Genomic DNA, 14,924 nt, shown 5'->3' with positions numbered 1-14,924 from the left:
ATTGAGAAACTCACACACATGCAGGATTAATGAATTAGAATGTCATTGCAACACGACTGGTTATCGTGGAAAAACTGGAAACGACTAAATATTTATAAACAAAAATACAGATTTTTATATATTCACAAAATAAAGAGAAAATGAAAAAACTAGAGCTATGTGCATCTATCAATATATCAATTCCAAAAACATGTTTCTTCTGTACCATGTACCTGTACATTTCAAAAATGTGGTAATTTTCTTCTACGACTTTCATACAAACACATATACTTTTACAACAAACACATACCTCATACACACTTTCAAAACATGCAAAGTGATATATTAAATATCATTTATGTTCATAAATATAGTAAATATGATAAACACTAAATTCAGGATAGTAACTACTATTCTGGAAAAGAAAGGGAATGTGGGAGAGGTGCTTCAATTTTATCTGTAATTTCTTTTTGTTATATAACTAGACCATCTGTCCAACTTACTGCAAAATTTGGTTTGGTTTGGTTAGGATTTTGTTTCTGTAGGATCAATATATAACAGAAACAGAAAAAGCTTAGTGAAAATATTCTTCAAAAATAACAAAGCATACACAGCAAATAAGATGTTAAAGTTTAATTAAGTTGGGTGGTACGTACATGAGTGCTTATTACATTATTTGCCATACTTCCTGTATATGCTTAAAATATTTCATTACAAAAATTTGAGAAATACATATTTGGGTTAAAAAACACTTTTCAGCTCTCTAACTAATCTCATTCAACTTCAACTCCCTTTAACTAATCTCATTCAACTTCAGCTCCATTTACTGTGAATGAGATTACTCATAAGAGCCTACAAAAAGAAAAGATCTTTTCTGGGCTAACGCAACCTATCATGTACCTGCTAAGGATGGAAGAATGAAGTTATGGGCAACGTTTCACTTCTGGAAAGAAACAAATGTTTTATCTACTTGAACACTAACAATATATCACTTCAATAATACTTGAAGTTACACAACAAAATCATCTAATTGAGTTAGACTGGGTTAATCAGATCCAAAACGATTTCATTATACTTCTGATAGGGTAATCAACTTGATTCTATTTTCTCAGGACTGTCCCAGTTTTAAAACTGAAAGTCTTGTGTTCCAGGGACCTCTCGGTCTCAGGCATACCAGGACAGTTGGCAACCCTAACTCCTGGTCACAACAAAACTGCTGAGAAAGAATTTATGTAGTAAATCATCTTAATTTTACAGACGGGAAAAATGAGGCACTAAGACATTAGTGAATTAGACCAACTTACACATAGCCGTTTCAAATTACAACTGGATCAAAGTTAGTTCTTTCCTTTGAGGGACCTATTTATACATCACTCAGCCATAACCCCTAAATGCCAATTCACCAGTGTTCTTGAACAGTTATCTGGTTATCCTCCTATGTCTTTCCCAAACTCAAAGGATTGCCTCATAAAAGGAGTTCAAGACTAGGGATGCTCCTGACCTTGGAGGAAGATACTCAGTAGAAGAAAGGAATAGAAAGTCCACTTCTTTACACTGATATTTGAATAAATTCTGTAGGAAAGTTACTCTTTCCAGTTCCAAAAATATTGTTAAGTGAATGCTCATTTCTTTTTTGTAACATTTAAAGTAAAACAGCCTATCTGTATACTCTAGAGGATATATTCATATACAGAAGCACCTTAATAGCACTTTAATTCAAAGGACGGGAAGGCTGAAGAAAATTCTGCTCACTTATGGTGAAGTCCCCAAAATGTAAGGCCCTAAAACTAATGTTTGTGACAGTACCTTGCAGAGACTCCAATACACTGAAGACATTCAGTATGCTAGTTTCCTCCCTGAGCAGTGTGGAAAGACTGAAACTTTCCACATCTCTCAATTTCCTTGACTCCTTAACTAGCCACTGGGTAAATAAAGAAGAAATATGCCTGATAAGGATTTTTTATGCCTGCAGAGGCTTGCCTTCATGTGCTTGTGTTTGACAAATCTAGGATCCGAGAGGAGAAATAAAAGAGTGGCTTTCAATTAATCCACGAAAACAGTCATCTACATTCAATTTAAATTTGGACTTACCCCCATTTTTTCATAACCAACAGAAGCATATACACAATGGCTTCTTTATAGCTATAAAACTTAACAATGAGATTCTTTTCCTTTTTCTTTGGGTTTCTTTTTAAAGTACACTGGTGCAAAATGAATATACGCTTAGTATTTTCTTTTCCCAGAATTATTTCCATACAATACCTCCTTTCAGTATTCTAACATTTTTCTGGGGTAAGACAGTTGGAAGAACAGAGAGAACACTGGAAAAGTTTGAAATTAGAAAGTACAGTTTTATGTTTCAGGTCTGTCATTTAATTTTGTATGTGATCCTGGACAAGCATTTAAACTATAAAAGGGGAATAGGGGTGCCTGGATGGCTCAGTCGGTTAAGCGTCTGATTCTTGATTTCAGCTCAGGTCACGATCGCAGGGTCCTGGGACTGAGCCATGCCTCGGGCTCCGCGCTCAGACTCAGCAGCTAGCCTGCTTGAGGATTCTCTCTTTCTTTCTCTGCCCTGCCCCCTGCTCTCTCTCCACATCCCCTCAAATAAATCTTTTTTTTTTTTTTAAGATTTTATTTGTTTGAGAGATAGAGAATAAGCGAGAGAGAGAGCGCGTGCGCGTGAGAGCACGCACAAGCCGGAGAAAAGGCAGAAGGAGAAGCAGACTCTCCACTGAGCAGGGAGCCTGATGCAGGGCTCGATCCCAGGACCCTGGGATCATGACCTGAGCCGAAGGCAGATGCTTAACCAACTAAGCCACCCAGGCGCCCCATAAATAAATAAATCTTAAAATAAAACAGGAATAATACCTACCCCATAGTAACTGGAAAGTATGAGAATGTATACAGAAAATCTTTTAAATTGTAGAAAATATTTTTTTTTAATTTATTTGAGAGAGAGAGCAGAGCGTTTGAGAGACAACACAAATGGGGGTAGGGAGGGGCAGAGGGAGAAGGAGAAGCAGACTCCCCGCTGAGTAGGGAGCCCGACTCAGGGCTCTATCCCAAGACCCTAGGATCGTGACCTGAGTCAAAGGCAGACGTTTAACTGACTGAGCCACCCAAGCGCCCCTGTAGAAGATATTTTTGAGAAGATAAATAAAAGATAAACTTATCTGATATCACATTATCAAACTGCAGGATTAAAATTAAATAAATCAGACATGATTTTCTGGGCAGTGGTGCCCTAAGAGATCTGGAATGTACCACTGAGAACATCAGCACTAAGACTTACTAAAATTATGTAAGTACATGTAATTATCAATAAAAATCCTGTGTCAGTTGTACCTCCTCTATAGAACCCTTTATTTCAATTTGCCAGTCACTAAGGTGTTAAAAAAAAAAAAAAGGGCAGACCAAAAAAATACCATGAAAGCCTCACAAAACCCGAGTGTGAAGGATATAAGAAGGATACGAGTAATATTGCATTAACAATGGAGAGCTCACTATGTGCCAAGCAGTGCTCTTGGAGCTGGGGATTCAGGCTTACGGCAGAAGGAGGCAGGTAAATGCAACAACAAGTCAGCAGACAGCATGCTAGAAATACCAGATAAATGCTATGCACGAGGAAAGCAGAGGCAGGATAAAAGGGATGTCAGGGAAGGGAAAGGGAGTTGAGAAAGGCAAAGCCTCACTGATAAGGTGACTCAGGAGGTGACCTAAATTAATCAAGTGAAGGGAGACATCTGAGAAGATTGGGAGAATAATCCAGGACCCAGAGACAGAACTGAGGAAGCAGTGAGTGCTGAGAGATAAGACAGAGATGGGGGCACAGGTGGGGAAGGCTAAAATAAGACCTCAGCCAGATTTTATTCTGAGATGAGACACCTTTGGGAGGTTTGGGAGAGACAGGTGACATATACCTATGTTTTTTTCAAAATTTGTTAGTTGTGGAATCTTTTGTTCAAACGTATCCACAGAGTATCAACATGTAAAAAGATAAAATAGGAGTTGCTCTAGTTAAGGAAGGGGTACCCAGAGACTAAGTTGGGGCTGTCCCCACTTTCCCTCTCCCTTCTCTTAAGTAACAGTTTAAAATGATTACAAAGTCTGGAGTATTCAAACTACCAAAGAACTTCATAATCTGGTGTCATCCTAATGTTTTAAAAAGCTATTCCTAGAAAATAGCAAAAAGGAGCAAATCAAGTAGCTGTTGCAAACGCGTTGCCACAAAAATCAGTCTTTGTAATACCCATTATCCACCAAGTACCAACAAGGCAACAGCTCCACTCCTCTCCCTTTCCCCACACACCCCTCAGGATACATACCACCCTTTACAGCTTGTGTTCCCTTTCAGGACTTCCCCCATAATCATTTTATCCTGATTTCACTTGATTAAAAATGTTCTGGCAGTACAGTGTGATCTGCCTCTGATGACATATCTCTGGATACAGCCTCCCTGCCTATTTATATTTTAGGAAAATTCTCCCTCCACTAGTGTTATTTCTTCTATCGGTGATGACATCCCAGTTTGCTCTATTCTAATCTTACCCATCCATCAAAGTCTACTTTGTGAAGCCTCCTCCTCACATTTTAACTCTTAACTGGAATTCTAAATATTAGTGTGAAGGGAACTTCCAGGCCACCTACCTGGTGCTCTAGCTCATTGCTCATTCCACAGACTAACCCTTTGTAGATTTGGTTGGTAGTCTTCCAGCCTTTGTGACTGCTTTTAGTGACAAGATAACACTACACCACACCCTTTCAGATGAACAGTAAATTGTGAAACAACTCTTTTTTTATTGACCCAGAACCTGTTTCCTTCCACCACTGGTTCTGCCCTCTGGTTCTCATAAAGGAAAGTCTGACCCCATCCCACCCAACCAGACCCCTCGCAGCTTCCACAGCTTGTGTTTTCCCCCATTCTGGCTCACCTCTAAAAATACTACCCATTTCCCAGCCATCTCACAGGCCATCTGTGGGGTCTACATTCAATCTGTGAAGATTAGCTATCAGTTGCAGGCAGATTTGATGTCTGGGTCCCATGCCACTGGTTACAGCCCTTTCTTGATTCTGTCCCTTGAACTCTCTTAGGATTTCTACACTTAGCCTTGCGCTCATCACTGTGCATTCTGTCACTGAGCATTTACTGGGCACTGGCAGGAACCATGATAGGTACTGAAAAAATAGAAGTAAATAAAATGTACCCAAGGAAGAGTAAGAGTAAGACAGGTAAAATAATAAATAGCTGGGGAAGTTGGAGAAGGCTTTAACGGAGGAGGCGATATCTGAGGCAGGGAAGAACTATATCAACACCCACGTCTCACACAACCTTGTGTCCCCGGCTCTAAACGGTACAATGCTTTGCCATGAGTTGAAAACAAATAGGTAAACTCGGAAAAGTAGAGAAAGCCTGCTCAGCCCCCTCGGCCTCTCTTGGAGATGAGGGAAGGTAGTCACTGAATCCATAGTCTGTAAAGGAGAGTTTCAGAGGTTGACACTGTACCTGGCTACGTACAGTATTGCTCAGGTGGTTGTCCTCGGACATCTGTGCATTCTGGAAGTAGGACAAAGGGGCAGGTAACTCTGTCATTGGAGCAACCGTATAGAAATACTTTTTCACAGAAAACAAAGCCTCCTGGGGTTCTGAAAAGGGAAAAAGAAAACAATCCTTTGTGCATTACAATTATACTTTCAGTTTTAAACACTTTTGTAAATTACATTCAGCAAAAACAAACCTTTCTTTCATGTGTTCTTCTGCAGGCCAAGCTTTCTTTCTAAGGACTTTGCAGGCTGCTGTCACTTGCGGGATTCCGGATCAGGTCTGAAACAGGATTTTAACCAGGTCACCCAGAGTAAATCTATTCACACCAATCAAGTACTTAGAATATTTTTGTATTTGTAATTTGTAAACCAGAAATGTATTAATCTGCCATCAACCTCAAATGACAAACTTTTGTTAGCTCAAGATATCTCTTTGGTAATGAGTAGATCTACTTACAAAACCAAATATTTTCAATCACAAAAATATCTAATGATTTCAGATTTAAAGCAAAGGGAGCTAAATGATATTAAAGAATGTTTTCATCAACATTCCTTTTTCTATGCTAATCCAACCTAACCTATCTCCATAAAATTGTCTAGTGCTTTTAATTTGGTAAAATTCTGTCATCTCATTTTATCCTTACCACAATGCCCCAAGCCAAGGTAAACAGGTAACATACCTATTTTACAAAAGCAGAAGAGGACCTAAGTTCACTGACTTGCTTAAAATCACACGATTTGGCAGACCAGGACAAAAATCACTGACTCCTAACTTCCAGCCTTAGGTCTCTCCGTTGCATCCTGGCACAGGCTTATTTATACCATCATTTGGTCTCTCAGAGTTCACTCTCCTGGTGGGGTGGAGGTGGGCGGGGAAGGGGGGGATACAACACACATTCCCATTTGCTGTCTGCCTTAACTTCCACCAGCCAATTCTTTATGATTTCAACTTTGCTTTTCTTTTTTTTTTTTAATTTGTTTCAGAGGTAGAATTTAGTGATTCATCAGTTGCTTATAACACCTAGTACTCATTACATCAAGTGCCCTCCTTAATGCTCATCACCCAATTACCCCTTCCCCCCACCCACCACCTCCCCTCCAGCAGCCTTTTGTTTCTGAGAGTTCAGCGTCTTTTATGGTTTGCCTCCCTCTCAATTTTCATCTTATTTTATCTTTTCTTCCCTTTCCCTATGTTCATCTGTTTTGGTTCTTAAATTCCACATGAGTGAAATCATATGGTATTTGTCTTTCTGTGACTTATTTCGCTTAGCATAATACCCTCTAGTTCCACTCAATTTCCCTCTTCATAGAAAGTCTTCAGAAATACAGATGGAAAGAAATCTGTTCATATATCTACGCAGTATTCTCATTCACACATAGTGACTAAAACATTACCATGTACACACTCACACGGAAGGATTTTGTCAAAGTCCTGTTTCATTTTCACTTTCAACTTCAGGATCCTCGATCCCCTGAATACTATACTTTTTATATTCTAGTGATTTTTCATCAAAAACACAGAAAGCAGGTAAAAAAAAAAAAACACACAAGGAAAGTAATTTTTTCTCTAGTACTGAATTCAAGTTAACTCTTAATTACCTATATCTAGATCATTTAAACCATGACAAATTTTTAATCAAGGTATGCTTCCCTGCTAACCTACATAGTTTTATATGCCATGCCAACTTTTCTCTTCCCTTCCAGCTTCAGCCCATGGCTAACTGACATGGATCAAGGGATTGCAAATTAATACTAACTAAAAAAGACATAATTAATATGTTTGTTTTAAAAATAAAGTGAATTAAAAATACAAAGAGAGACAACACTTACTTTTATGGGGGTTATTTGTTCAAAGGGGGCACGTGGGAAGCTTTGGGGGTATTGGTAATGTTTTCTTTCTTATCTGGGTGCTAGTTACACAGGGATTTCATCTGTGCAGATGCACTAAGCTGCACCCCCATAATATGTGCACATGGCTAAATTCAATTAAATTCAGAGATTTTTGTGGACATAAACCTGTATTTATGGTTATTCATACTACTGGTCCTAACTTTTTTTTTTTTTTAAGATTTTATTTATGTATTTGTCAGAGAGAGAAAGACTGAGCACAAGCAGGGGGAGAGGCAGGCAGAGGGAGAAGCAGGCTCCCTGCTAAGCAAGGAACCCCATGTGGGATCCCAGGACCTTGGGATCATGACCTGAACTGAAGGCAGATGCTTAACCTACTGAGCCACCCAGGCGTCCCTGGTCCTAACTTTTAAAATGAATAAAATTGAGACTCGGCAGCACGTACATTAACTTACCCAAAAGAGAGGTGGAATGCCAATAGAACAAATATATTTTCTAAGTATAATAAGTATTCAGAGTAAATGTCCTGATGTATGCTTCTAAGATTCTTTTTTTTTTTTTTTAAAGATTTTTATTTATTTATTTATTTATTTGACAGAGACAGCCAGCGAGAGAGGGAACACAGCAGGGGGAGTGGGAGAGGAAGAAGCAGGCTCATACCGGAGGAGCCCGATGTGGGGCTCGATCCCATAACGCCGGGATCACGCCCTGAGCCGAAGGCAGACGCTTTAACGACTGCGCTACCCAGGCGCCCCTGCTTCTAAGATTCTTAAAAGTTGACTAGCTGAAAATTTTGACATTAATGTAGTATTTTTTTTTTTTTAAGATTTTATTTATTTACTTGACAGAGAGAGACAGCCATCGAGAGAGGGAACACAAGCAGGGGGAGTGGGAGAGGAAGAAGCAGGCTCCCAGTAGAGGAGCCTGATGCAGGGCTGGATCCCAAAACGCCGGGATCACAAGTGGAGGAGCCTGATGGGGGGCTCCATCCCAGCCAAAGTCAGACGCTTAACGACTGAGCCACCCAGGCACCCCAACATTAATTTAGTATTAATGACCAGCAAACAGAGCAAATATTATTCCTTGTTTCCCATAAAAACATTTAGTACAGTACTTACTACCTCAGCTAACCCAGAAATGCCACAGGATGGCAAACAGAAAAAGTTGCAGTTGGTTCTCTCTACTGGCTGCCCTCAGGATGATACCATATCATTTGAAGTACACCTCTATTACAGAAAAGCCCTTAGAAATCTGTCATTAATATTCTCATATGATCCCTCAGAAACAAAATAACAAATAAGATAGTGTTAGCCAAATGAAACAGGCAAAGAGCAAGAAAGGGCCAGGCAGGCAAAAATAAAAAATAAAGGAAAAAAAAAAGTAAATACAGTATATTACATTTACAGATAAAACAGAAGAAAAGTAACTGCCCATTTACTAAGTAGGAGTTTACTGGATGTCTGTTTATTTCAAAACTCAGAGACAGACACTGAGAGGATTTACCTAATTTTATTCACTTCACCCACTTTACATATGAAAACAATGTGGCACACAGAAGCTTACTAACTTGCCCAAGGTCACATGCAGTAAGCAAAAGAGCAAAGTAAAGGCTCACATAGTACACTATGTTGTCTCTGTGTAAAACTCCATCCCTGCTCTTTAGGAGTTTACAGTGAGCATTAAGCTATATTGAGTTGGGAGGGGGAAAAAAAAGTACATATATACAGACAGAGAGAGCGCTGATTTTTTTTTTATTAAAACTGCTGCTTAGAAGTAAATATCTTTGAAAAAGGAGTAAACGAGATCTTAAACTTCAATGACTGATCTAACTATAAATTAAAAACTGAAGTGTCAAATATATAGTCCTAGTATTTATTTATTTATTTTTAAGATTTTATTTATTTGACAGAGAGAGAGAGCACAAGCAGGGGGAGTGGCAGGCAGACTGAGAGGGAGAAGCAGACTCCCCACTGAGCAGGGAACCCATGCGGGGCTCAGGGCTCGATCCTGGGACCCTGACATCATGACCTGAGCTGAAGGTAGACACTTAACTGACTGAGCCACCCAGACTACCCACCTAGTATTTATGAGTATTTAATGAGAATCTGGTCATTTTAATTTAAGTAGTTTCCATTACTAGGCCTTATGCTTACAGGATCTGTTCAGCTATTACAAGAAACCACACCAACTGGTTATCATCCTGGAGCTTTCTCAGACAAATCTTGTAAGAAACATCAATAATGCGGTAGTCACTTTAGCATATCCTGATAGCATTTTCAAAGGCACATCCTGTATTTACATGTGAAAACTAAGGGTCAGGAAAGGCGAAAGAATTTGGCAGTGCTTGACTATGAGGCAAATAACACCAGTTCCAGAACCCAGGTGCTCTGATGCCCAGCCCAGGTCTTTTCCAGTTCAATGAGAGAGAGCTCATGCTTCCACTGATGCTTTGAAGATCATAATGCTACAGGGTGACCCAGGGAGGGAAGAGCTGCTCTTTACATGGAGCTCAGTAGGAAGCAGAGGCAAGCAACAGGGGCTAGGTCTTCAGTCAGGCCTGGTGAACAAACAAACATTGTTGGTACAAAGAAAGGCACAGGCAGAGCCTGATTTGATTCTGGTCCAGTAACAGCTGAAAACAATTGATGACCGCGTGAAGGAGGCCAGAAGGCCATCTGTCCAGGCGGCGTGGCAAAGGACACTAGTTGATTTTATAACATTCTTAGCATTTTTGCCCCGAGAACAAAAAAGATAGCTGTTGGGAAGTGAGGATCTTGTGACCTGGATTGCAAAGGGAGGAGGAACAGAAGTAGATTTTGCTGTTTTCTCTCTCTGGCCACCTGCTAAAGGTTTTCTGAGACTGACAGCACTTGAATTCACGGCCATCTATTTCCTTTTTCTCAAGACCACTTGCTCAATCAGATAAAAGGAAAGAGAAATCCTTCTCCGATGGGCAACTACAATTTCTATTATACACAAAGAAACTAAAAAAACTCCAGGAGGATACAAGTAATCTCAAAACTTAGATGTGCTAAAGGTAAGTCTATCTAACAGAAAAACCTATCCATCAGCACTTCAAAAAGTGTCAAAGAAGTAAACCTTAGAATCGCAAAACAAATTTATTAAAAATCCCATTTAAGGAAGCACCAACAGAAATGTACACGCCATCCCAAGGTAACAACTAATCCTCAAAATCTTACAACATGGTTACTTAATTACAGATACCATTTTCTTTCTTCACTGTCAGAGATAAATGTAAAGAAAATTTGTATTCCACAAAAACAGATGGCTTCATGAGACTTTTTATTGTGATCTTCTCCAGCACAAAGAGTTGGTGCTTTAATGACTGTAGCCACTTGACTAGTTTCTTCTTCACTTAGAAAACCATCAAAAGTAAAAAAGAAAAAAGATGGGGAGGCACCTGAGTGGGTCAATGGGTTGAGTGGCCAACTCTTGATTTTGGCTCAGGTCATGATCTCAGGGTCCTGCGATGGAGCCCTGGGGCTGGTTCCCCCACTCAACCAGGAGTCAGCCTGGAGATTCTCTCTCCCTCTCCCTCCACTGCCCCCACATGCTTGCTCTCTCTCTCTCTCTCTCTCTCTCACTAAAATAAATAAATAAATAAATCTTTTTTTTAAACAGTGGAATGTATTAAAGAAAGGAAAGGAGAAAGAAAAAGAAAGAAAAGAAAGAAGAAGAGAGAAAGAAAGAAAAAGAGGGACACTTGGGTGGCTCAGTTGATTGGGCCTCTGTCTTCAGCTCAGATCATAATCCCGGGATCCTGGGATTGAGTCCTGCATGGGGCTCCTTACTCAGCAGGGAGCCTACTTCTCCCTCTGCCTGACACTCCCCCTGCTCGAGCTCGCTTGCTCTCTGACAAACAAATAAAAATCTTAAAAAAAAAAAAAAAGAAGGAAAGAAAGAAAGAAAAAAGAAAACCACCAAAAATGTTTTTAAGTATCTTTGTATTGTGATGCTAAGAAGTTTTAAAGCACCAAACGAGCTTGTGATTTATTTTTTTTCCATAAAAATATTTAATCAGCCTCAGTGTTACTCTGACAGCTTCTTCCTGGACAGGCAACCTAAGTTCTGACTGTATGGATGGGCTGGGAAAGCCTCTATTTGAGTTTTCAAAAGCTCGCATCCAATAATAAATGTACCCAATCTCCAAACTGCATTCATAATTAAATAAAAATAACTTGAAATTAACTTAAAACTTCAGGAATATATGCTGGAAAGACTCTGAATTTTGAGAGACTGGGGAGCAAATAATTTCCCGAGGCCTACAAGAGGCTTTGTGAAGGTGGTAGACTCTAAAAAGAGCAAGGATAGTGATACATCTATTTGGTGATTTTTTTCTTCCTTCCATCCCACTCTACTTCTGTAAGCCATCTGTGATAGATTAGATTATTATTCAGCAAATATTCACTCCCTCCCCAGGCATCCTTGAGGGAGAAAAATACTCATCCACTCCAGTGATGTTGGGCTTGGTTCTGAGACTTGCTTTGGCTTCAAGGTGGGTGCAGTCTACTAGCCACCCCATGCTTCTTGGCACAATCATCTGACTTGCTTTGGTCAAAGGGGTCTTAGCAGATGTAGCACAAGCAGATACCTGAACTGTGCTTCCGAGTTAGACTTAATCTTCTTTTACTTCTGCTGTTGCCTTGAGAAGAGCTTACCATGGGTAGTTACTGCCCCTCTCGCCTGGGCCCCAGAATAAAACAAGCAAAACAAAACTGCCCTAGCTGATCCATAGTCCTATACCTTGAAGCAAAGCCTTGAGTCAGAACAAATGCTCTAAGGCACTGGGTTTTGGGGAGATCTGTTACATAGAGCTATTGTAATTGTTTTTAAATAATAATGTTTACGTGGGCTCAGAAGATGAAACAAAAATGAAGAAAGACTTACAAATCCAGAATCCTTTATCTGAAACCCTTAGGACTAAGTTTGTTGAGAATTCATATTTTTCTCAGATTCTATTAAGGTAATATGATGCAAATACTATATGTTTTAAAATGCCCTCTCAAGGTCTTAGATAGAACCACAAAATCAAAAACATTAATAAGTATATAGTGAAACATATAAGTAGTGTTAAATTACATTAATAGGTTCAGATTAGATTTTTCTGTCAAATGAATTACAAAAAGCCTTTCAGTTTTTCCAGGGGCTTTTGGATTTCATAATTATAGATATGGGACTATGGTTCTGTATTATCAATATTTGTAGTAATTATAAAGAATCTTTCCCCAAGAAACCTTTACTTTCAATAAGTCTACATGAAAGGTATGATCACTTCCAGTTTGTCTCAAATTCGCTGTGGAAATGGATTGAATACAACAAATCTTTAATGAAAACATGACGACTCACATCTAATTAATTTATAAATCACTGGTTATGTTCAGCAATGCTTGCGTTCTCTCATTTGCTTTAGATCAATTTAAGGAACTGTACAAGGCATTATGAAAACCAAACATTAATACCCTTTAACCAACCAACACTTATCGGGTTTCTTCTACAGAACCAGACATTGTGATAGGTGCTGGGGATGCTACTAGCCAATAATACTTGTTTACTTAAGAAGCTTATTATCTAGAGGAGAAGTCAGACAAGTACATATTTATATTAATAATATGTTGAAATAAAAATATTTCAGATGGGGGCGCCTGGGTGGCTCAGTCAGTTAAGCGTGTGCCTTCAGCTCAAGTCATGATCCCAGGGTCCTGGGATGGAGCCTTACATCGAGCTCCCAGCTCAGCAGGGAGTCTGCTTCTCCCTCTCACTCTCCCTCTGTGCTCTCTCACTCTCCCTCTGTGCTCTCTCTCTCTCTCAAATAAATAAATAAAATCTTCAAAAAAATGTAAAAAAAAATATTTTAGATGTAGGGCGCCTGGGTGGCTCAGTCAGTTGAGCTCTGGACTCCTGATTTCAGCTGTCACGATCTCAGGATCGCCATCGAGCCCTGAAACTGGGCTCCAAACTTGGCAACTCTCCCTCTGCTCCTCCCCTTGCCCATGCGCTCTCACTCTCTCAAATAAATAAATAAGTTGTTTTAAAAAATTTTAGATGTATTGGGTTACATAAATTATATTATTCAAATTAATTTTATCTATTTCCTATAAACTTGTTTACTAAAAAGTTTTATTTATTTATTTATTAATGTTTTTTTATTACATTATGTTAGTCACCATACAGTACATCCCTGGTTTCTGATGCAAGGTTCGATGATTCATTAGTTGCATATAACACCCAGTGCACCATGCAATATGTGTCCTCCTTACTACCCATCACCAGCCTATCCCATTCCCCCACCCCCTAAAAAGTTTTAAATTAACATTTGTAGCTTACACAGTTGGTTTTTGTTTTTTAAGATTTATTTATTTATGAGAGAGAGAGAGCGCACGTGCGCGAGCTTGCCAAGGTGCACAAGCAGAGGGAGTGGCAGGCAAGCGCCCCACTAAGCAAGGAGCTGGACTCGGGACTTGATCCCAGGACCCTAAGGATCATGACCTGGGCCCAAGGCAGACGCTTAACCGACTGAGCCACCCAGGCGTCCCACTCCCACAGTTTCTATCAGACATTGCTGCTCTAAATCTTCAGCTCTTTCAGCTATACCAGCCCAGATACTAAAAATCCCTGACAGCCTTTTCCTTCCCAGCGCTTCCCTTCCTTCCTTAGCCTTCAGGACACTGCACTGTGGAGGTTCTCCTCCCATCACTCATTCTCCTTGGCTGGTCCCTCTCACCTTTCTTCCACTCCTTCATTTTAAGTGGTCTGCCTGGGCCTCTTTGTCCCCTTCTTTTCCTCAGGCATCTCCTCCACTGTTCCAACATCAACTAGTAAGTCTATTTAAATGCCTCTCATATTGACAGTTCCAGGTCTGTCCATGAGACATCTTCACCTGCAGGCACTTCGAAAGTGGTACTTCCAAACCACTTCCTCATCTTCCTCTCTAGACTAGTTCTTTGCTCCTAACTTCCTTATTTCTGCAATTATCTTTCCCGTTCTTCAAACTTAAAGCCTTCTAGCCGACTCTACACTTTATTCCCTGCTTTTCAATTAGCTGCCATGTCCTATTCATGGTTTCCCCCCCCTTTTTTTTTAGATTTTTAAAATTTATTTGTGGGGGAGAGAGAGAGCATGAGTGGGGGGGGGGCTTAGGAAAAGGGACAAGCAGATTCCCCACTAAGCAGGGAGCCCGTTGCAGGGCTCGGTCCCAGGACCCTGGGATCATGACCTGAGCCAAAGGCAGACACTTAACCAAATAAGCCACCCAGGCACCCCGTTTTTTTCTCCTTTCTAAGCCTTTGTCATCACCAGAGATAAAACTCTCATTATATCTCACCTGAATTACACAAGTCAACTCAATTCTCTCATCCATTCTAAGCCCCCACTATCAGATTAATGCGCCTATAAATTCTGACCACAACAGTGCCACTCTTAAGACACCTTCCAAATCTGCCTAACATCTATCACATGAAGGAGAGGCAGTATTAGAGTTCTTTGAAAGGTTTTTCAGAATATATCATAAAAAAGTCTCCCCTATAATCTGCAAT

The 14,924-nt window shown here is 39.9% G+C and overlaps 1 protein-coding gene across 2 annotated transcripts in view; it reads right to left on the bottom strand.

The window, feature by feature from the left end:
* The window catches only part of PSEN1 (presenilin 1), a 73,179-nt gene that overhangs the window by 56,396 nt on the left and 1,859 nt on the right, over window positions 1-14,924 (bottom strand). Inside the window, exons 2-3 of one of the 2 annotated variants that reach the window (XM_045807877.2) lie at window positions 5,718-5,803; window positions 5,486-5,625 (exon numbers count right to left, since the gene is read on the bottom strand). In XM_045807877.2, the coding sequence (XP_045663833.1) occupies window positions 5,486-5,572 (87 nt within the window). In that variant the 5' untranslated portion in view covers window positions 5,573-5,625; window positions 5,718-5,803. The remainder of the gene's footprint in view (window positions 1-5,485; window positions 5,626-5,717; window positions 5,804-14,924) is intronic. The other variant, XM_045807878.2, reaches the window with a different exon arrangement.

This window comes from Ursus americanus, chromosome 26 (genome assembly GCF_024610735.1).
Source record: "Ursus americanus isolate L20-20 chromosome 26, mUrsAme1.1.p, whole genome shotgun sequence".
Lineage (NCBI taxonomy): Eukaryota > Metazoa > Chordata > Mammalia > Carnivora > Ursidae > Ursus > Ursus americanus.
This window is presented reverse-complemented; position numbering and strand designations above follow the sequence as displayed.